At 39.0% G+C, this 23,404-nt stretch overlaps 1 protein-coding gene across 1 annotated transcript in view; it reads left to right on the top strand.

Moving 5' to 3' along the window:
* The window catches only part of PDLIM5 (PDZ and LIM domain 5), a 77,523-nt gene extending 60,597 nt beyond the window's left edge, over nt 1-16,926 (top strand). Inside the window, exons 3-8 of the mRNA XM_010140683.1 lie at nt 7,946-8,005; nt 9,658-9,726; nt 14,293-14,310; nt 14,618-14,790; nt 16,165-16,201; nt 16,833-16,926. Coding sequence (XP_010138985.1) covers nt 7,946-8,005; nt 9,658-9,726; nt 14,293-14,310; nt 14,618-14,790; nt 16,165-16,201; nt 16,833-16,926 — 451 coding nt within the window. The remainder of the gene's footprint in view (nt 1-7,945; nt 8,006-9,657; nt 9,727-14,292; nt 14,311-14,617; nt 14,791-16,164; nt 16,202-16,832) is intronic.
* The last annotated feature ends 6,478 nt before the right edge of the window (nt 16,927-23,404 follow it).

Below are 23,404 nucleotides of genomic sequence, written 5' to 3'. Positions count from 1 at the left end.
TCTTTCCCTCAAAGGTGTGGTGAGACCTGTTGGCCGGGCTAGCCTGAGGTCTTCTAGATGCAATAGTCAGAGGTTTTCTTAAGGCTTCTTTCAAATTGAAGTTGTTGACTCTTTGCTATATCTTTAGATAGCTATGTTGAGACATAGCTTTTCTTAGCATGTTAGACCTACAATACATGCTGGCAAACCAGTGACCTTAAATATATAAACACATAAACAATACACGGAAATGATAAAAGGCAACAAAAGCAAGGACCTGTAGTGGAAAGTTAACTTCTGCCAAGTGCACGTTCATTAAAATGTTCCTGTAGTAGTTCTGTAATCTGGTTTGTAGTGCTTCAGCTCTGCTGTCCACAACCACCACCCCCTATGGTGGTGAACCCTTTGGGGACAACCTGGGGGAGCCTCGCTAAACACACCTGCTTCAGTGAAGACTGGTGTAGGTACATGCTGGCGAGAGTGTCCCTGCTGTGGAAAGGCCTGTGGTCATTCTTGTGGCAGTATGTCAGCCAGGACCTGGGCTTGTGAACCTCGAGGATGCATGTTCATCCCTCTGTACTGGGGTGGCATAGGAGACAGGAAAGAGAGGTCTGGGGAGCTGGATGGGAAAGAAAATTGCTCATTTGGTGGTGGGTCGCTCTCGGGAGTCAGACAAATGCTTAACGGTATTACTGACCATAGTTGGAAAAAATGAAAACCGTAGCATATCCTATTATAACAAACAGAGTCCATCCTTTTTAATATATTTAGCATCATGTGTCTTTACTGGTGACTTCTACCATGTCCCTGGCTTTTTCTGGACCAGTCCCAGGCTCAACGATTTCCCTGACAGCCAGGCAGTTGTGGCAGGTTCTCCACATGTCCACATGGTTGAGACAACATGTAGCTCCAAACACCACAGATGGAAATTCAGAAGTTGTAGTATTACGTTGCTCCTATTGTTCCTGTATCATCCTAAGTCGCACAGAAGCAGAAGGTGTGAGGAAGCAGCTGGGATTTTGCTGAAGTCGCCTGGGCAGTACTTCTGGGATCTCTGTTATTGCAGCCTGATGCCTCAGAAACAACTTTTGTCTCATTTTAGTTAATATGCTTCCACTACGTTCCTCAGTTTTTCTTGAAGCCATGGATAGGTGAGCTGCTTTGTAGAGAAGAGATGTGCTTAGCTCCTGTAAGTAGTAAAATAAAATAATCTAATGGCTCTGTAAAGTGCCGGATTCTTAATTTGAGAGAAAAACTATTCATGTAATGTTCATTCCCAAGCATGCACTTAAAGGGTAAAAAACCCCAAAATCCCAAGTAAGGATATGTTGGGGATTAGGGAGCTATTTCTCATGAATTTCTAGTTAAAATAGATATGACTACACTTTCAAGCTTTTTTGGACTGTGGTGGAGACAAAGGAGGGAATTTAAACATTAGTCACCATAGTGTGGAAAGCAGTGGAACAAATAATTTAGTGTTTAGTTTTGGATCTCCTAAATTATAACCTAGACTTGATGGCAGCCTCACGTCAGCATGAAGTTGAGCATTATTTTTTTATTATTATTTGAAAGCTTTGGAGGACTGACTTAAGACTGCAAGTCATTTAGACCTATGCTTTTCATTAAGCATATTTTAAAAAGGTAGCTTGCTATGTTAAAATTATTATTTAATAAGCACTTCTAAAGTAAATCAAATGTATAAATTCTGCTTTATTAAAAGCCCGAGTATAGTTGTTTTTTCTTTTTATTTGCACTTAACTGTTATGTGGATACTATTACTTGGCAAAACAGCTCGAGGAAAACTTAAAAGAAAAATAATCAGTTTGTAAGAATGCATAACTGACAGAAATGTCCACCGTCACAGAAGCTAATGTATAAGGAGGGCTTCTATACAAGCCATTAATTTTCCTGTCACTTGTGGGAAGCCAAGCAGTGGCAAGATGGGATTCCTGCCTACCAAACTTAATCTTTTAGACATGCTGAGCTGCCACGTGTATATAGGCTGCTTTTCTAGGACAACCGGCAGTGATCTTTCACAGAGGATTGTAAAGCACCGACCATACCAGGTGCTTGGGAGGCTTTACTTGTTTGGGCTCTGGCCAAGGGAGACATGGGTAGGTATGGTTAGATATGTCCCCCCAGTCCAATTATGGCCATACTCATGGACTCTTCAGGTTTCTGAACCTTTTGCCTTCATGGGAGTGAAAACCGTGGCTTTAAAAGTCTCTGGTAGTCAGAAGGTAATTCCATGGTATTTTTTCCTTAGCTTTCTGTTTGGTTTTTGGTTTTGCTGTAATAGAATAAAATATTATCTGTCTCCACTTAAACTCTCTTTACAAATGCATTCAGTAGGGTTGCCACAGACCACAGGAATGAGACTATGAGCAGTGGTTGCCTTTGGGAGGTCTCGAAAACAACTAATCCTTTGTGGATAGGAATACCAAAGGAGAGGGCAGCTTATTTATCTCTGAAAATGTCAGCACTGTTTACTTTTAACGCATAATGATGAAATCCCACATCTTATTTAACTTTAAAAAGGAGGAACGCACATTTGATTTAGCCAACTCTCAAATAACCAGTAAAGCAAGAACTTAATTTGTGTTGCTTTTACATGACCTAGTGCTTCATCATAATCTAGTGTGCTCGGGAGGTGTTCAGTGTGAGGATGTAAAGCTGTTGTACTGTATATACCAAATGTAGAATGCTGACACTTACAGGTTGTTAATTAACCCCCTTCAAAGTTACTGAAAACATAGAGAATGACTCACCAGCTAGTATTCCCAGGCTAAATAAAATGAAGTAAGGTGTTAAGTATTATCTCAAGGGACTATTCTGTCAAGAAACAAATACCGATATTCTCAGCATAATCCCTGAAATATGACTCATCTCAAAGGAATTGAAGCCTGAAAGTTATAAGCTGTTTAAAGTGGTTCACCTGACTGAAGAGATCTTTTCTGAGATTTCACAATCAAAGGCAGCGTTCACAAAAACTCCTTTCAATACTTTGTTAATGCTGAGACAACTGTCTTGCACTGTTTGTTTGAGTTATGGCAAGTTTGCAGCCTGTATTTTGTAGGGCGAGAGGAGAATGAATGTGTTTTTAATGTAAGAATGAGTTTTCATAATGAGATGTTCGTACCAAGACTCGTGGAGTGGTATGGTATCTGAAATGCCGTTATGCATCTCATCTTCTCTCTCTCTGTGTTGCTGGTCTGAAGTTGCCATTTGCTCCCTTAAGCAGGTGGTGTTTGCTAAGGCCTGCATTGTTTGGTTGTAATTAACATTCCCATATTTGCCATAATTTGGTACGTTCAACTGAATGAAAATTGACATAGCAAACTAGAATGAAGAGAACGACTTACACTGTGGACAGCCATCTGTTGGTATGTTAGCAAGCATAATGACCAAAGTATAGATTTGAAAAATGTTACCGTGTTTCTTAAGGGAAAAAAACCCCTTATCTCCTTTTTGCAATGACTGCGACAGGTTCCAGTGCTCCTTGAGTAGTACTTAGTAAGTTTGCTAACTCTGCTTTGCCATGCATTGGGATGTGCACAGGTTTGCAGTCTGAAGGCCACATGTGCTGGTGATGGCAAGATCACTCAAGTGCTAATTTATCAGCTGATGTTGCCTGGCCCAGTGTGTATGTTTCCAAAAAAACTGGGGGAAATGTAGTTGTATGTTGTATTAGTGTATGTAATGCAACCGTTTCTGATAGCGTATAAGTTGCAAGAAAGAACAAGCTTAAGAACGTTTTTGCTTTTCTATTGCTCTGAGCCAGAGCCAGCATGGTAAGAAATGAATTATGTCTGTGACAGAGAAGGGGCTTGGGTCTAAGGAAAAAATAAATATATTTGGATTGTTCTTTTTTCTGTGCTTTAAATTACATCTGTATTTGTTTTCGTTCAGATAACCCCTAGTGAAAGTAATGGCTTTTTATGTATGTTAAACATTTTCTGCTTGTCATCTTTTTGCATTAGTTGGCTAACTTATGAAGGCAAATGTATTTAGCTTTCTGCCCTGTCAACCGACTGCTCCCTAGAAATAAAGTGAAGCAAATGAACAGCAGTGCAGACTACACCACCAAAAGATCACATTTTAGGAAGGAGGATCTGACCAGTGTGTCTTTGAGGATGTCATCTCTGCTGCCAGAAACTGTATCCTGATGATCTGCTAGGAAAAACGCTTTAGTTTTGAAAATGAGAGAGACGGGGGGAAAAATCCTTCCTTTCTTCCTTCCTCCCCTTAGAAAGTTTCAGCTCAGAGCAACAAACACAATTTTGTGGAAAATCTTCCAGTCTTGACTTCATTTCAGGAATGAAGGTTTTGCAGTTTCTTGTTGTACCTCACACTAGAGTTTATGAGCAGTCCTTTAAGTTAACGGAGACACAAACACCCTGAACACAATGCCTGTGTTAATACACGTATTGCGTGCTCCCCTCCATTACAGAGGGGCTCGTAAGTGCAGTTACCCTCTTGTGATTTTTTTTTTTTTTCCATTGAGTTCAGCATCCGCTTTTTAAGTTATGAATATAACATAGTGCCTTTACTAAGGACAGAAGGACTGAGGATGGTGGGACTTTAAATGGATTTCAGAAAAGAGGCAAATCTGAAACATCTTGGATTTTAGACTCAGTGAAGCTTTAGTAATTTATTGGCCGACAGTTCAGTCTTCTGTTGTGTGAACACAGAACACCTGAGACTTGTCCAAAGAATCCTGCTTTGCATTGAATTTATTTCCATCATACTAATTATTGAGATTACAGCGGTTTTGTTGATGATTGGTCTTTGGAGATGCAGAAGCATGAAATACTGTAGCTTTAGTTTTAATAGTGGTTTTTTCCAGTTATTGGTAGTTATAGAAGGTTCAGTTGAATCGCTTGTGTGCTTTTTTTAATGGGTGAAATACTTGGAAAGGGAATGAATAAAAGGAGAATTTAAAGAATGAATAGTTTTTTCTGGGCATGTTGCTCACAGCGAAGAGAAGACTAATGCATTTTCCTAATAAGGCTGCACTGGAAGTTGGAATGTTTTGAATTGCATTAAATGTCACAAAGGTATTCATCAGAGAGGAATGACTTGTGGTATGTTTAGAGAGAAAATTTGATCATGTTTGGTCAAAATGAACTATTTACACAGGCTAAATATAGCTTTTTCTTGAAAGAACAAATGGCTTGTATGGAGAAGCCTGTGCAAAAACTTGATGCACTTTCATTTTCAGTACTAGACTGTCAGTGAGCGATGGCTACTGCTTCTATTTTCATTGTCTATTATAATTCATAAGAAGCTCAAAACTAACCATTTGCCGAGGTCTTTTGTGTCTGTTGTTTATAATAAGCATTTATACTGAGCTTTTATGCCTTTCTTTGTATGTTATTGAAAATGTTGCATAAATTCATATACTGAACTGCTAGTTTTAAATAATTCAGAAAATATCCTGCTTCAAGTTATCTTGTGTTTCTAGTAAGCAGTAACAGGGTAAGAGTGTCATCTCATTTGGAAAGCCTTTGTTGTCAGTTATTCATACATTTAGTGTGACCAAACCAGCATGAAATCCTAATCTTAAATTGCTAGGTGGCAAGTGAAGTGTGAACAGCTAAGAAAGTGTACAAGATTCTGCATTTCATTTGCTGTGCAATTAGGTCGTATCTATCAAATTCTTAAGGGAAGTATTTTCTTAAATGAATGTGTTTTGCCTCTCCGCTTGCAGTGTGCATTTCCTTTTGTACCGTCTTGTCTAATCACCATACACTTTTCACATTCATATCTTGGTGGCTCAGTTTGCTGGGTGAGCATTTTCTTTTTATGATAGGGGATAAATCACAGATTTTAGGGTGATTATGGTCTGAAGTCAACAAGGCCAAGTTAAACTGTTTGAAGTATGTCTGGGACATACAAATTTATGTCCTCGTTTCAAGTATGTTTGGGGGAAATAAAGTAATGTTATGCTGTCTGAATCCAACATTAAAAGGACATTGGGAACATTTCAGTCAACAAGCCTCATGTTCATCCTTTTTTTTGATTTTGCATGACTCTTTTCAAAGATGACTTTTGTAAGGTTTTTTCTCAAGCATGAAATATGGTAGTTGACTTGAATGTCTTTCTACTTCTTACTGCTAGATCAACTTAATAAATTTGCAAAACATTCCAAGTTACTTAATCAACAAATGTATACCTAAGGTATGGAGTGAGATGCGTGTTTCCTTCTAACTCTGGTCTTAAAAAAGAAAGAAAAGTTTGCGTATGTGTTGGCATTTTTCTTCTTTCTTCTTGTCGCTTTTGTTGCTGCAAGTTGACAACTCTGCAATTAAGAGTGATTAATGATGCACCCCAGCTCCTCAGAGGGCAGGAGGTCAGCCTTCTCATAGGCTGCATGCTCTGTGGGAAAGGGGAGAACGGGACCTGTTCCTCAGAGCAGACAAAACCCTCTCTTTGAGAATTACTGTTGATGTGGACATAATGTGTGTCAGCAGCGATGCACAAATGGTGAAGGTGAAGTGCAGAAGATGGTTGTCTTGTGATGGTGTTTTCTTCTTTTTTTTTTTTTCTTTCTTTCCCCGACGACATAGCGTGTAGATTATATGTTTGTTCCTTTTTGTAAGTTAGCTACTGAACTTGCCAGGATTGCTGTTGCGGGAACCTGATAAGCCCTGAAGGCCAAATGACTGAGGGAAGGAATAAACATTTTGATGAATGTAATTGGTAAAAAGAAAGAAAAAAAAGAAAAAAACCCAAAGAAAATTAAGGAAGAAAAGTGAAACAAGAGTTGTTAAATGGACCACGTGTGCCTTATTCAAGTCTACCTCTCCATGTTTTCCAGGTAGAAATAGAAAACCTGGCTCATAAAGATAGAGGAGTTTTACATTATATCCTCTGTAAGCTGATCTCCAATTAAACGAACCCTTCTGCCTCCTCAGAAAATTATCTTTCAGAAATGTGAATCCAGTTCTTCAAAACCCTGTTTAGAAGATCTGTCAGAAATCGGGGTTGTGTGATTTCAGACAGGATATGGTTGCTGGTTCTTGGATCATTAAGGGTGCAAGCTTTTCTGAGCAGCTACCAAATATGGCCAGAAATGTTTTCAGATGTGGCAAGAAGCCATTTTTCTACTGAAACTGCATGAAAAGTGTCAAGTGCATCAGCAGCAAAATTTGCAGACAAAATGTTAATGTGTCAGATTTTTTGCTGTCTGTTGTTTGTTTTGTTTTAATTTTGTGGGTGTATTTATCCACATATATGCAAATCTGGGGAAAAAAATTCCAACAATGAAGTGAGATGCCTTTATCTGTAACATGTTGCCAATTCACTTTAGGTGTGACAAAATCTGTAAATTATTTTCTCAATTCTTTCCATTGTGATGCTTCCTTTCCTTCCCTTCCCACCACCCCATAGTAGTTACATTGCACCTATTGTTTGGAAGAAATTTTTTTGCCATCTATTGTGGATTTCAAATGATATTAACCTTACCTTTGAAGACCAAAAACTGTGCAGAGAGATTCTGTATTACTTAACTTGCTAAGTCCTTCAGAAGGATTTTTGTTGTTCTAAAAGGAAACTTTCAGTTTTAAGCCAGAGTAAAGGTTATGTGCTATTTAAAATGAATTTTATCTGACTGGAGCTTTTGAGATATGTGACATAGTTTCTTATAAAATAATTAAAAACAATTAAAAAATTCTCCTAACTGGTGATACGGAATTATGAATATAAAAATCAAATAGTACTTGATGATAGATTCTAGAGTCCATAATGTTGTATTTAGATAAATTAATCCAGTTTGGTTTTGCTATTTCCTTGCATTAACAACAATGTTGTAGGTTTACCTTGAATGTTTCTTGTTTCCTTTAGAGGAAAGAAAACAAAATATTTTATGTATCTGTGGGTGGATATGATGAGTTGGACGGGGGAAATCCTTAAACATTAAAGAACTTGGTTTTCCATGGTTATCTGTCTGTTCTTCTGCTTTCAGGGTGGCTTCTGTACCAAAACCTGATCTTATTATTGTACCAAAGGTATGTTCATCATCATCATCGTAACTAAGCATGTGGCACTCTTATCCATCTGTCAAACCCTGTTGTTGATAAGCACTGTCATTCAAACTTTCCTTTCAATATATCATGCTTGACTTCCATGTACTACATTAAGAATATTGCAGCATTTGAATTTTGGAGGTTTTTTTTTCCTGAAAAAGAATTGAAGCACCTGGCAAATGACTAACAAAACAGAAAAAAAGTGAATAAATGTTATCTTCCAACTCTCAGAACTTTTTTTTAGATATTGTTTTAAAACCTTTTCCTCAACTGCTAAGAGAGAAACAGTAGTAGGGTTTTTTGGTGGTGTTATTTTTGGTTTAGGATAGGTTTTGTTCTTTGAATTTGAAAGAAGCTTAACTAAATACTAGAGTTTCAGAGAACAATTTCCCCACTTTCCCTTCCTTAGAGCCCTGGGGAATTATTTATTCTTGAGTTCTTCTAAATTTTTTTTTTAAGCAATAGTTTCAAACCCTCCTTTTTTGATAAGACGGCTGTTTGCAAACCTGAAAATGCTTACAGATGGCCTGTACTTGAAAGTCCTCTCCAGTGGACATGAATAATGTACAGTACACATAGTGTACTGTTCTGCTGGCCATGATTTGAAAGGCCACAATTTGGGAACTAACATGTTAAAACATAGCTCCCAGGGAAGAAAAAAAAAACCACTTTTTTTTCCCCTGTGTATTTTGATCTGACAAGGGTATATGAAGATGTTGGGACATATCAGTGGATGCAGAAAAGCTTACTGAGTCCTGAAGTCAAAGGCCTGTCTAAACAAGATCCAGGGCTCTGGTTCCACTCTTGAGGGCTATATCAACAGATCCGTATGTGCAGTGTGTGTATATACACACATGTGCCATTTGTGTATGGGGAACATTCATATCTCAAATTGTGTTTGAGAGGTGGAATATGTTTGGTTGGTTTTTTTTTTAAATAAAAAACACCAACGTTTTTTACGTGTGACTTACCCAATGGGTTTTGCAAAGAGTGGTTCTTCAGTTTCTCTTGAATTTGATTTCTGGGGTGTCTGCTTTGGGTAGGGTGAGAGGAGTTAACATCATGAGATTTCATATTGATTGTGTCTGCTTTGATCATTCCCTTTCCTAAAATGCATGTCTCACTTTTTTCCATAAATTTCATGGCTGCAGCCTTGGTAAAGCTTGCTTTTCTGCTTCTTCATTTCACACGAGGCAGGTTATCTCCTGAGAACAGCAAAAATCCCAGCTGAGGAATGTGCATGCGTTTGGTGTGGTTTTGTGTGTTTCTTTTTTGTTTTTCATCTCGCATAGGGAGAACCTGCAGAAGTAGTTAAACCTGTGCCCATTGCCTCTGCTGTTGCACCCAAAGTCACTGCCACGACAAGTGTGGCTTTCAATAAGACACCAAGGCCGTTTGGAGCCGTAACCTCCTCCAAAGTCACTTCCATCCCATCACCATCCTCTGCCTTCACCCCGGCGCAGGCGGCAGCTCCATCCCTGGCAGCTGCCACCCCAGCGCTGTTTGCTGCACCTGGACTGCATGTTAATGCCAAGCCTAACGCTGAGCAGCGGTCGCCCATGCCGAGCGCTGCTAAACCTGCAGTTAATGTCCCACGGCAGCCCGCCGCCACGCACAATGCCGCCCCGAGCGCCGCTGCTGGCAATGGCACCCAGGATGTAGCCGAGGGGCCACGACGAGGATTCAGAGAAAACCAGGGGGAGAGTAAACAGCAAAATGGGTAGGTGGGATTTTTTTTTTTTTTTGCTGTGAGGGTCTTTCCTCACAGGAAAAAAGCTGGGCTTGTTTAAGGGCTAAGTAAAACACAGCTTGGAGGAGTTATTTAATCCTCAGAAGCAAATCTCTGAGGAAGGACTCGCATCTTAAAAGGGATGCTCCAAAGGGCCAAGCCAGGCAGTCGGTGGTGATCTTTCTCAGGAGTGACATATCAGTTTACGGAGTGTCACAGCTAAGTTGAATCGGGACTACAAAATGCTTTACATGGTGGGTTGTATCACAAAGTGTTCTGGACCTTACAACAAGCCCGGTAATGATTTCAATGTCCGTGTTTCACCGTGTATTTTGACTCCCAGTACAGTGACCAAAAGCAGCGGGCACTCAAAAATGCAGAGCGGTCTGTCAAGAAGGGTCAAGGGGGTGCTGTGACGGCCAGAAGTGAGACAGTCCAGCTGTTGCCCCAGCAGGACCGGTGGAGAAATGTCCCATAAGGGAGGCAAAGGGACAGGTGTTGCATTTCATCTCTGCACAACACATGAGAAACTCTAAGATGCATTCGAGGAAACTGTCAGGGTTGAGCAGATTTTGTTCCAGTGTTATAATGTAAATACCTCAACTTGAAATGTTACCTTTACCCTAAAAAAGCAGCACTGATTTAAAATTTTAGTAATTTTGATATTCAAATAATTGTTTATGTTAAAGTAGATATCGGAGACCAAACATTTAAGGGGCTGTAAGACTGCACAAAAAGTTTATACTGTATCTGGTGTAGCATCTAGACTAGAAAACAATAGATTAATAAATTAAATTGAGCCCAGCAGCAGTCCTGGGCACTCGGACCTACCTTGCTGCTCTGTTTCCTGAGCAGGACTCACAGCTGCAGCGCCCTAGGGGTGGTTCTCCACGACTGCTGTGCAAGCCGTCCCATGCCAGCTTGCCTCCGTGCCCAGCAGATTGAATGATGTCAATAAAAAGGGCAGGAGAGGAACTGCAGGTATTTCTTCAGTCTTAAGAACATAAATCCATGCTTAAAACCTAAAAAACAGTAACCTGCGGTTACTGTTTCCCATCCCCCCAAGGAAAGGGGCTAGAGGAATAGACCCAGTGCGTCTGTCCTCTGATATTCTCTCAGTATATAAAGTATATACCCCACAGAACCCTACAGGAGGGTAAACATCCACGTTAACTAAAATACCAAATAAATTGTGCTTTTGTTTGAGCTTCTCATGGGGGGAAAATATTTCTCTAGGTACCTATTCCCTTTATATTGCAGTACCAGTATTTTCCATATGTGGACTCATACTATACAGTCGGTAGGCATTTCGCGTCACACCATTGTCATGGTAACGTCTAGCCCTCTTAAACAGCTGATGGCAGGAGTCCCTGCTGCGTAGAAGTGGGATGGAATCGAGAGATCCCAAGAACTTGCTCAAAGCTGGTAGACTTATTGAATACATTTTGGCAAACCATCATTATCTTTCCAGGAATGCTATTTTAGCAAATAACTCTGTAAGGAGTATTCAAAAACAGCAATTAGTGCTGACAAAGAGGGACAATAGCAATAGAATTAAGTCTTCTGGAAGGAAGTGCTGCAGGCTAGAGTAAGCACTTGACAATCAAGACAGGATGACTGTGTGAGCGCTGCTATGTGCCCAAGTTAGGTTAGGGGGTGAATAATGCTAACTGAAGAGGATCACAACTGACAGGTGAAGAAATCGCTGTCTTACTGCCAACCTCGCAGATGTAGTTTGGGAAAGCTTGAAAATATTTAGAGTTGTAAAAACCTACTTTATCTTGCCATCTTTCTTACAGTAATGTGTTTGGCTATCCAACTGTCTTGCAGTCCTAAGGCAGAAAGCAAAACTAAGCAAACAAAAAGCCCCTGAAGGAATTATACATTGGGCTGCTGCTACACTACTTAGTTTTACTTAAAAAAAATTACATTTTTACAATGATGCCTAGCTATCTCCCCATTAAAAGTGGAGTCAATGTCATTTATGAAATACCAGAATCATCAAAATTTGGAATAACTGGTCAATGTGAAATAAATTCCATCGTGGTTCTGTGTTTTGTACTAATTTTCAAAAAAAAAAAAGGCAACTTGTATCTTATTCATAGGCAGCACTGCTGAGTAATTGCACTTCTTCAGCCACGTACCTTGTCGTACTCAATTTTCTCCCATCCTCCTGGCTCCCCTCTAACCGTATTTAGGATGAAAACTGTATTTGCCTTCATTTCAGGATGGGGAGGGAGGTTTTGTTTCCCTTGTCCTGGCTTAGAAAGAAAGTAATTGGCCTTCACTAGACTGCGTGCAATTATACTTTTTATCAAGACCTTCTTGCCAACACTTGCATGAAAATGTGCCTGCTGCTTAAAACAGGTAAGGTGACCGCAGACTTCACTCAGTTTAAGCTCAGCTGGACTAAGTTTTTCCCTTGTAGGTTCTCTTGATGATTGTAAGTTCGACTTACGTAATATATGGCTTTATCAGAGCTTGAATTTGGAAACTCCTTTAGTATTTCAAGAAGCAAAGAATGTATTAACACATCAAATACTCTTTTTTCCCTTGCAGATAACAACAGTGACAAAGTTAGTATCAACAGCACTGGTTGTTTTTCCTGGTGGAATAACCAGCATGTATTCTTGTTTTGCAAAATTGTAGCTCTTACAGAGTTTTATTTAAATTTTGCAAAACAGCTTCAGCTTTCCTTAGTAACTTCTTAGAGTCGTTAATGGTTTTGTCTGCATTGGACATGATGTGATCTTGCTTTTCGCTCTGTTACATTTTGCAGATTTCTTTGTATTCCACAGAACATTTGTGTGTTGTTTGCATATGTGTATAAATTCTTGGTGCACCTATGGCTAATTGCTGTTGGTAATACAACTAGTAAATGGTGAAAGACAGTATAAAGGAAAAATGGTCTGAGGGCCACTGAATGAAAGGCTGGATACTGAATCGATATTACAGAATTAGAGTGACATCCATATACTGTGGTTTGTACGTATTGGGGATGATAAATATGATTGAGGTTTTACTGGCTCGTCTTTTTCCCCTTGCCTCGAGGCTGAGTTAAGGGACAAGCCTGTCTCATTGAATTTTGCTTTGTCTCTGGCACCCCCTTGTTGCTTCAATGAGTCATTACTAGCAGGCTCTTAAGCCTTAAAAAAGGGACCAGTGGTATCCACAAGAGAAGCCAGCGAGTTATTTTGTTTACAATACCACCTTGAACAAATGTTGAGAGACTAGTTATTCCCCTGTGGTAGTTGCTAGAATGCAGTCAAGTGCGCGTGAATAATTACATTTCCTTGTAGTTCCACACCTTTAATTGCTGCTTTAATTTTCAGATTTTATTTTTGCTATTAACTGTTTTGATGCTTTATTTCATTTTTCTCGGTACAACTTGTACTCCATCCTGGAAATACCACTGTCCTTGTTTCTATACCCCTCCCTCTTTTAGTAACTTTGATATGTGTTACACGTACTTCACTAACACTGTGTGTCAATAAATTAAATCTTTTGATAAAATTTTTTTACCTTTCACATAATTCCTTTAAGTATTCTTTTACACCTAAGTATTTACTAATTCACTCCACTGAATGTCCCTTTTTGACAACTAATGTATATTATTCTCACTCATGTTCTCCACCTTTCTTAACCAGAAATACTTTGGACAGTAGGGAAGTAGTGGCAAAAATAAAAGTGAATTTTTAAGTTTTGTAGTGTTGATTTTTGTGTGTGTTTTTTTTTTTTTTAATTATTATTAGAATTTGTTTCTGGAGCTAGTTTTGCACAGTTAATCTGCAAATTATATAAAAATAAATGTACATTTAAAGGGTCTTAATTATTAATGCTTTGGGAAGCAATTGAAGAAATTAGGGGTAATATATATATATAATATGAATATTCTGTTCCCTTTTCCTAAACTGATCAGTGCCATTACATGTACTTTACATCAGTTCCTGAAAGCAAAGCTTTAAAATCCAGTATTCTTGCAAGGCTGCTAGTGTGAGGATTGATAATAGCATGCAGGTTACTGCAGGGAAAAGCTCCAGATGCAATGATGACCCCACTTCTTTGACTTTCAGAGAGGGTATTGAACCATCGGTATCTCCAGATTACGCTCCAGAACATAGCTACCTACACTTCCAGATGGTCACTTTCAGATGGTCTCTTTCTGATCCAGGTTTTGCCAAGAGTGAGGGACTTGGCACGTATGGGGTGGCCCTTGCACACAGCTAGTGGTTTGTCTCTTGTGAACCACGGGAGAATTTGTCAAGGGGCACCTGGTCCGACCTAGGCTACCCTGCTTTACCAGAACAAATCCCCCCCTTCCCTGTAAGGAAGTCACTGTGAGTTTAATGTGAGAGTTCTGTGCTGCAGTTTGGGTAGCAGAATGCAAATATCACTATTAATTGTATATTGGTGCCCTTTCCCACAAAACTAATTCATTAGAATAACTAGCTGCACTTCTCTTTCAACTTTCTGACTTTATTTCTTGTTTTCTTTTCCTCCTTTTCCTGTTTATGCCGGGAAAACTTTCTCTTGCTGTCTTACTCTGTGATCTCCAAGGAAAAACCCACCCAAACGGTAAAGGTTTAAACATGTAAATGTCTTGATAATACTGTTTTAATTACTGTTTCAAATTAATAGCAGTGAAACAAGGAAGAACATTTCAGTTGGATTAGAGTAATTATAAAGCTGTGTTTGATTCAGTTCTCTGAATCAAGTGTTGAGCTGTGCATGTAGAGCTTACTACTGCACATCTGCATCCAAACGCAGAAAATGCCTTTAAGGGCTGTGAAAAGTCACAGTTCTGCCTGTGTCTGTGTAGCTACTCCAACCCAGGTGGTCTCTGAACCTTTTCACTCACTGCTCTCTCCTATCCTTGATGCAGCCCCCCGCGAAAGCACATTGTGGATACCTATACGGAATTTTACCACACACCCACCCACAGTGATGCTAGCAAGAAGAGACTGATTGAAGACACTGAAGACTGGCATCCGCGGACAGGCACCACCCAGTCCCGCTCTTTCCGCATTCTTGCCCAAATCACTGGAACTGATCATAGTGAGTAGTTTGGTGTAAACAAAAGTAATGTCCTTGGACAGATGTTTTTAAAAGCTGTGGGCAGGGGGAAATAGTAAAAGGATTCAGTCACATCCCTTGCATTTTTGTTCTCAGATAATAAATCCAGTAGATAGAACTTTAGTGAGCTCTTCGATACAAAAAAGTTTGAGAAGACTATATTAGAAAAACATTTTTATGAAACTCCTGCAATTGCTGAACAGCTCATGACATATACATTACTGGACATTATCCCTGACTGCATGGAATATTAATATTCATTCTAGATAAGACTTTAAAGTTCTACTTCTACACCCGAAGTCATTGGCACCATTGGCATCCATAGCACCTGTTTATTCCAGGTCATCTTTCCATCCTCTGCTTATGCTACTTACGTGTACTGTGCAATGGAATGGAGAAGGTCATTCCCTGTCATATAATTTTATGATCAAACATCAATTTCATATTATGCTGTCAGTTATAATTCATTGGCTGAGATCTGTAATGTTGTGTAAAAGCCTTCAGGAGGTTTGAGCTCAGTCGCATTCAGGCTGAGGGAGCTAATGCAGAGGTGATTATCTCATTCAGCTAGTGCTGTGATAGGGAAGGCAGTGAGGAAATCAGAACCCCTTCATTGGGACAGATTTGATTAAATCAACTATTAGTTCTCTGGCAAAATTACTCTAGAAGCCAATGACAGCATCTCCCTAAATAAGGATTATTGTCCATGTGTGATAAATGTTCTGAACTTGGACAGTTACCTGATTGTTTTGTGGTCCTGCATTGTGCTAGTCTTTCAATGGATCATTGCCTATCTTTGGATTCTCTTCATTAATCCTTGTAAGGTCAGAAGACAAAACGTGAACATCAAATAACCTGTCATCCAATACTGACAAATTGATCATGGTGACAAATACTGTAAGACAGTCACTGCATCTAGATTTGCCGAACTTAAAATCAGGGCTGGGAATTTACATTATCCCATGTACAGTCCTCTAGCACCTTGATGGGTCATACCCTGGCTGCAAATAGATGCATGGATCATCACCTTATATAAACCAGCTGGATATTCTTCCAAAATAAATGCCTCTCAACTTCCATTCATCTTCCCTTTCTCAATGCCAGTATGGAGGGTGGGCCAAGGGAAAGGGAAGAGACCACCAGAGCCGCCACCTCTCAGCAATCCTTCTGGCAAAGGCGCTCTTAAAGTTTGTGGATACACCTCGTTTCCATTGGGGCATTTATAAGATCGAGGAGTCCTAACAAGCTTTGTAATTTCCTGCTGCGGTGAATGCATTGGCACGGGGAGAGCATCAGTGTAAGGTGGTACAGTGCCTTCAGTATCTTAGAAAATAAAAATTTTCTGTTTTCTTGTAGTGAAAGAACCAGAACATGAAGGTGCAAAGAAGACTAAGTGAGTTGATGTTTTATATTTTTATTACCGTAATACTTTGCATGTCTTAATTCTTGACTGATAGCATTTGGTGCATTTGTATGACATCTGGGTGTTTTTTAAAATGTTGCTTCTTTTTTTGCTTTCTACTTCAGCATGTAAAAATCAAGATCTTTTTCTCCATAGACCAATCTTTCTAAATTTGTTGGTGCAGTCCAGTATTAATGTTTGTGCAGGAGTTTGAGATTTTCTGTGAACTTGGACTGATTTGATTTTCTGTATGAGGTCAGCTTGTCAACATTTTCCTAAATGTAACGAGGCATTTTTGACTTGCGAGTGTGGCTCAGTTGCAAGGTAGAGCTGGAAAGCATTACCGTTCTGGACTGTGAACGAGGGTCAGCTATCTCCTTGCTTTGGGATAAGCGTTGTTCAAAACAAGGACTAACCTGTGGCTAAATATAGTGGTTCTTGCAGTCAGTGGGAGTTTTTCTACTGACTTTGCCTGACACTGGATCCAGTTTTTTGACAAAGAGAAAGGTAATGTCCGGATAGGAATAGTGCATGAAGTTCGCATGCTCGCTTGTGAAACTGCTTGAGACAAACTTCTTTCTTTCTTTCTTTCTTATTTTTCTTCTGTCACTTCTTTCCACAGGGAAAAGGTTCCCCACCACGCCTTTAGCCCCAAATATACAAAATTACGTGACTGGCACCATGAAGTCTCAGCACGTGCTCTTAATGTCCAGTGATTTTACCCAAGTTGTTAAAGCAAAATACTAGCACTTCCTTCCTTTCTTCTTTTCCATCTGCTTTGAAAAAAAACAAAAACAAAACAAAACCCCCCCCAAAACCCCAAATCCAACTTATTTCACTAGCGTTACTGCAGAAAAATTCTAGCCTTTTCTATACTTTTCTAACACTTTCCTACTGATGTGTAAAAAATGAGATGACAGTGTTTTTGTGCTAATCACTAGTTGACAAAAAATACATATTTTAAACAACAACTTGGGTGACTGAATCTCCCAGCGCAGGGGAGAAGATGGCTGTTGCAGTTCTTCTTTTGCCTTAAAGGAGTCATTTGCATTTCTGAGTTTGAGTTACTGTAGGTCATTAGAAAGCAGAAAACTATGAACAAAAGGATAAGAAATTGTATTACTTTGGTTTTGGGGCTGGGCGAAGAAGATGAAGGACTGTATGCACATATTTCAAACTATTGTGTTTACCAGGATATTTATCTTGGATTTCACTAGATTTTCAGCAGGTCAGTTTTAGAGTGGTTGTAAATGTTTTACAAAGTAGAGCAAGAAGACGGACTGCTTATAAGCAAATAAAAAGTAAAGAAAAAAAATTCTGATATTGCAAATTGAAGTGCAAGCTCAGTATAAAGATTCTACTGCTTAAACTAGTAATATGTTCATATTGCGGAACACTTAGAAAAAATCAAGCAGAATGTTGCTGTGTACCTGTAAGAGCTTTAACACATCCTGTAACAAGAACAAGACAAGACAGTCGTATTTATTTATTACAGAGTGAAGCTTGTAGGCTTTCTTGTGTTTATAAAAGCTTCATGACCCTATGGTTCTCCTGTAAAATAATGTATTATAGTAGCTACACATTCGTTAATTTATGCTTTCTGAAGCTTGAAGAGTATTTTAATAAAAGTTGCTTTTATCTTAGCTCTGTCTGTTTTTCTTTTGAGTCTCTCCAACTCCTTGAATAGTCTTCTCATGCATGGAGCTGTAATTTCATTGCACTTTCACAGATAATAGTAAGAGAAACGGTTAAATCCCTGCTGTGTAGTAAAAAACAATCTGTATTGTACAAAACTATCGCAGTAGTGGAGGTCCTGATCACGTTAAAACCAGGGTGTTTGTGTTGCTGAGATTCACATGAGATTTGCAGAAATCAGTAAAATTATTTACCTTATGGGGGGGGCTACAGGAGTAAGAATTCTGCAAAGTAAAATTTGCTCTAGCCGCTTGCAACACTTCGTGAATCGGAGAAGTTTCAAACCTCTAAGACGAATTGTAAAGCACATATAAAAGCTCAGTCTGCTTAATGAGAACTGTTGCAATTGACTTACGGTTTGTGCAGTTGATCTACACACGTTTCTGATAGAAGTGGTCCTATGAACAGATTGCTGATGTCCACTCACGATGCTTCTTCAGACTTGGGGGGGTGGTGGTGGTGTTTTTGTTTTTTTTTTTTTGGTTTTTTTTATATTGCACAGCTTGGAAAATTAAAAGATACAGAGACCTTTGGAAGCATTTTAAGCTTGGGTTTCCTTTTCAAATGGTTTATACTTCTATACAGCCATAGCTTATAGTATTTGTCATTTTATCTTTAGGAAATGCCAAACAGAAAATGGAGGCTTCAGGTAATAGCCAAGTTATCTAACACTAACAGTCACCCATGTGGATGCCTAACAATGCACAGCGTAAAGTACAATTAGATTTGCACTGGTAATGATGGACAAGCACGTCTTAACCACCTTTTGGGTTAAGTCCTTAAGGACAGTAGGGGAAAGTAATTTTATCGCTCAATTTCACTAAAGACTGTTTCGATGAGAAGTGCCAATCACTTTAATTTCCTCCCTATCATGTAACTTGGTAGTGAGTACTGTGTTACTAAACTCAAGTGTGTTACTGAGTGCACATACACCTCAATATAATAATTTGTTAGAATTCTGCATATTAAAGCAGGAATGTGAAGTAATGTATTAAAATTGTTTTGTGGGGTTTGAAGAGTTTTTTATGAATGGACAGGAAGATGCATGTCTCAGAGGACAAAAATGCAATGAAAATGATGGAAGTTTATCACTCGCTCTCTGTAAAGTTTTGTTCATAAGAGCAGAATGGTTTGACCTTCAGGTATTTTTATGTTTTGAAGATGCCCCCATGTAATGAGGATATTTTCACGTTGGTATTTAACTTACCATTATGTTTATCTATCTTACCAGCTTTTACCCCTTCAAAGGGTGAGTTGCTTTAGCAAGGAGTGGAAGAAAAGGCCTTTCTAATCCAAAGTAAAGAAGCCTCTATGTTGATTAAAACTAAACATGGATCGTCATAGAGGAATGAGAATAGTTTGAGAAAGGCTGCCAGAAAGTATTAGTTTCCTATAAATTCATAGTAACAAATCACTAATTCCAAAAATGTTTTATGAACGTGTGAAATGAATTACATTTACTGCTTTAAAGATGTCATCTATTCGCCCAATACTACCCGCATTGCGCAACATTTGTTGACATTAAATTTTGGACTTTATTACTACTTCCAAAACAATGGATTGTGGAAACATGTCCTAGTGCTTGCCTGATTCCCAGCATACATCTGATCTTTGAAAAGATATTCTGAGTGGGGCTTTTATATCAACAAATAAGCTTATATTTAAGAGATCACCTGAAGGACAAATCTGACAAACAATGAAACAGAAACTTCTCTTCCATCAGCAATCTACAGATAAATTCCCAAATTTAATAACATGCAGCTTTTCAGACAGGTGTTGTCCAAGACAAGTGCTCTGTGGATTTTTTTTTTTTTTTTTGTTCCTGGTTATCTGTGAACTGTAACCCAGTACAGATTTTCTGTGTGGATAAAATAGACCTTTCTTTTCAGCAGCTGGAAGGATAGGAAGCAGAAAAGCCTCACCAAAATGTGTAAATTACAACTCTTAAACCAGCTACTCAAAGCTTGGAAAGGCAAATTCTAGCCTTTGTGTGAAGTTTATATGTTTTAGTAACTAATTGATTAGCTCTAATTCTGCAGCACCCTATTCCCAAGTGTGTTTTTTGATGTTCACGTTTAACCATCTCATTTTGAGCAACCAGGTGCAGTTTTGGTTTTGGCCTTGAACTGAAGAGTCAGTTCGTAGTCCTGAGTGAAGATGTGTCTGGATTTTCCAGATCTGTTAATCCACTTGTTAATTCCAGTTTAGCTAATCCATAGCCACTGGAAAATATTTGTCCCACTCTTGGCCAGTCCTGAAACAGCCTAATAAGTCATAAATTAAGCTGACAGATAGAGAGCAATCACAACCACAAGTTTTGAGCAGACTAAATCAGCCACAGGAGTAGGCATTGCTGTCTTTATTACTTTATATTACCATACAAAATTAAATACCTTAATAAAGCAGGGAGCCTTAAGTGCTGAAAATTGTTGAATGGACTTAGGAATGACCAGGGAGCAGACCTCATAGGTGGTAAAGGATTGCATGGAAATTTTGGTACAGGTGACATCTCCAGAGTCTGCGTAGTTTGGGGAGTTTAGTTCCGTGTATTACAGCGAGATGTCTGACAGGTGCTTTTTTCAAGTAGAGGGCTTTAAGACAACATTTCCTTTGTATTTTTTTTTCTCCCTATCACAACTGAAATAAGAAAGGATATGAAAAAATATGGAGAAATGTATAGCCTAGCCTTCACAAAATCAACATCTTAAAAAAGTTGCAGCAAGAAGCGTATAAAACTTTGGGGCTGAATTCCACTAGCACTTGTATCTGTTTCTTTTCCAGTATTTCCTAAAAGTTTTCCATCACATAATGTAATACTAAATATACATGTTCCATCTTTGTAAATGCCACTACTTGGCTTTCTGAGTTCATAAGCAGCAGAACACTTGTCAACCTTCACTAAAAGTGTGACACTTCCTAAGTGTATTTGGCCTCATCCACCTATTTGTATGTTGCTGTAAACTCTGTTTTTTCTTTTTTCCCCCAATTTTCAATTTACTAACACTTCCATGCACACTAGCATACTATTTATAATATGCTATTTCAAGCAGTAAAAGTCTCTTTGTGTGTCTCCGTTTGGTTTTATTACTGTGAATGGAGTGAAAACGGTGCTAGACCAGAACCTGCAGCCTCGCTTTTGCCAACTGCAGAGTCCTCCCCTGGCAGCGTCCCCTCTCCCAGACTGTCTGAACAAATTGCTGCAGCAGCTCCTGGGAGGTAAATCATTCAGAGGGTGTTTCAATTCAGTTGATGATCTATCTATATGTCGTTCTAGCCTAGATTTGTCTATCTTGGGGGAGAGAGGGTTGTCTGTAATTCATTTAAAATAAACTTTATTAATCTGCCATGACTTGGGATTTTCCTGGAAATGGTAAGAGGGGGAAAGAGAAGAGAAATGCCATAAAGCTCAGCAGATTCATTAACAGTCTTGTGCATACTCTTTTTTTTTTTTTTAATAAAGCAGAAACCCTCGGATAAGAAAGGCAAAAGTACTACTTCAGTAACCGATTTTCATGTCTACCACTGAAACTCTAGTATGATTACACCTACTGAGCCACCGATGCCTTGCATCTGTGTAGGCACTGCTACAACTACTGCGTTCTGAGTACTTGGAGTACTGAGTACAAGGAGCTCTTTCTAGATCCTAGTTCTGGATCTCTGTGCAGAGAAAGAAAATTTAAGTCTACTCTCACTCAGAACCTATGCCTCTAAGTTTATTTGGCAAAATTAACCTAGCAAGAGAGCAGCTTTAAAATGAGCCACAGGAAATCAGAATGGACAGCTTCATTTGTGATGGGTCGAGAGAGCTGAAGTATTTATACAAATAGGCAAAAAAGTAGATGATGAGTCGAGCAGCTTCAGCAGCGCTGTAGGAGGAAGGATTAGCACTGAGTGTGGGAAGGAGAACATTAGCTATTTGACAAAGCTACGTAGTCTTCATTCTCTCCTGAAATGAGAAGTGATTGGTGTAGCAACTGAGTTTGGTGTGTGTTTTGTTACTGACCCTCTGTCGCTGCTTTTATAACATTGTTTAGGTGAGAAATACACCCAAAGCTGGTCTTCAAAACTCCATTTTTATAAAATGGCAGCTACCCCAGATCTGTGTGGCGTAATTGCTGCGTGCCATGTCAGACTTTTAGTAAAGCAGAATTGGCCATCCAAGGGACAGCAGACTTGCTTTTGCTGCTAAACCCCTGCATTTGTTGTCGATGACTGGTGTAGGTCTTATTTTCCTAATGGGCTCAATCTTTTCTTGGCTGAAGCCCTGTGATTTGTGCCACCCACTACTGAACCACCAAGAAGGAGAAGGAGCTTGCAGTGAGATGTATAAAGGATCTGGATTTCATTACTGGATTAAAGTTAGGTTTGCTGCTTATGAGGCAGACTTCATAATATAAAGCATAATGCTTTTTATTGTCGTTTTAGTTCTTTATTGAAAGCCTAATATAGCCATATAGCAATATAGCCAACTACTGTAATTTATAGTGAATTATTACCTACTTTCGTAGATGTAATGTCCTCCTCTAGGTTTAACAGCAAAAACCTTTCCAGAAAGTTGCAAAAAGTCATCTTAAAAAGTCATCCTGGCAACTTTAGACCATGTAAAACACAGAATCTGGCATTTCCTGAGAAATATATAGCTAATATAAAGCAGATCTAGTGCCAGCAAGTCTTTATGTACATGGGTTTTGCAGTCAAACTGGCCTTCTTTTATCTTTCCTTTTAATAGAATTATTCCTGATAGCCATAAATACAAAGACTTAGTATAATCCTAATTTTTATCGTGCACCTTCTGATTAGTGTTCAGCCAAGAATATTCTCTGCAGAAACAGTAACCTCCAAGTAATTTTTTTACTCCTTTTCTAGCTACTTGCCAAAGCAAGTGGAAAATGAAAATGCATTGTACAATGTATGAATAAAATTTGGAGTCTGCTTGCTCTCCCTTTGGAGCATATACCCAGTATGATTTATTCCCCTTCTCCTTGCCTTCTTCAAGGCTTTGATTTTAATGGGTTAAAAAGCTTCACAAAGATGCTGTATGAAGTGTTGGAGAACTTGAGGGCAACTCCACGAAAAGGGTATGATCAGTGCATACCCCTGTTTTGTCATGAATTGTTGTAACTGCTGCTGTACTCTCCTCAGCTCAGCCAGATCTCCTTTTTGGCAGGTTTGACATGTCTACAACCATTTTCCTAAAAAATTTCCTTGGTTGTAGTCCTCATGCAAAGGGGAGTCTGCAAAGACAGGAGTTGCTCATTTAATTGGCAAATGAGCGTCAGGTTAGGGAGCAGAGAAGGCTTCTGACTGACTGAACTAAAACTGTCAGGTCTTTTATGGTTGTCTTGGTTTGGTGACAAACAAGAGGAAGTAAAATACGGAGAAAAATACTGCTTTCCTGTGGTAGTGCTACTTGTCCTTCTGCTTTCTTTTACTTCAGAGAACTTGTGGTTGTGAGAACCCTTTGGAAGCCTTACCCAGGTGCACACCACATCCCCCTGA

This window comes from Buceros rhinoceros, unplaced genomic scaffold (genome assembly GCF_000710305.1).
Source record: "Buceros rhinoceros silvestris isolate BGI_N320 unplaced genomic scaffold, ASM71030v1 scaffold14867, whole genome shotgun sequence".
Lineage (NCBI taxonomy): Eukaryota > Metazoa > Chordata > Aves > Bucerotiformes > Bucerotidae > Buceros > Buceros rhinoceros.
Note: the sequence above shows the minus strand (reverse complement) of the source record. Positions and strands in the feature narration are given on the sequence as shown.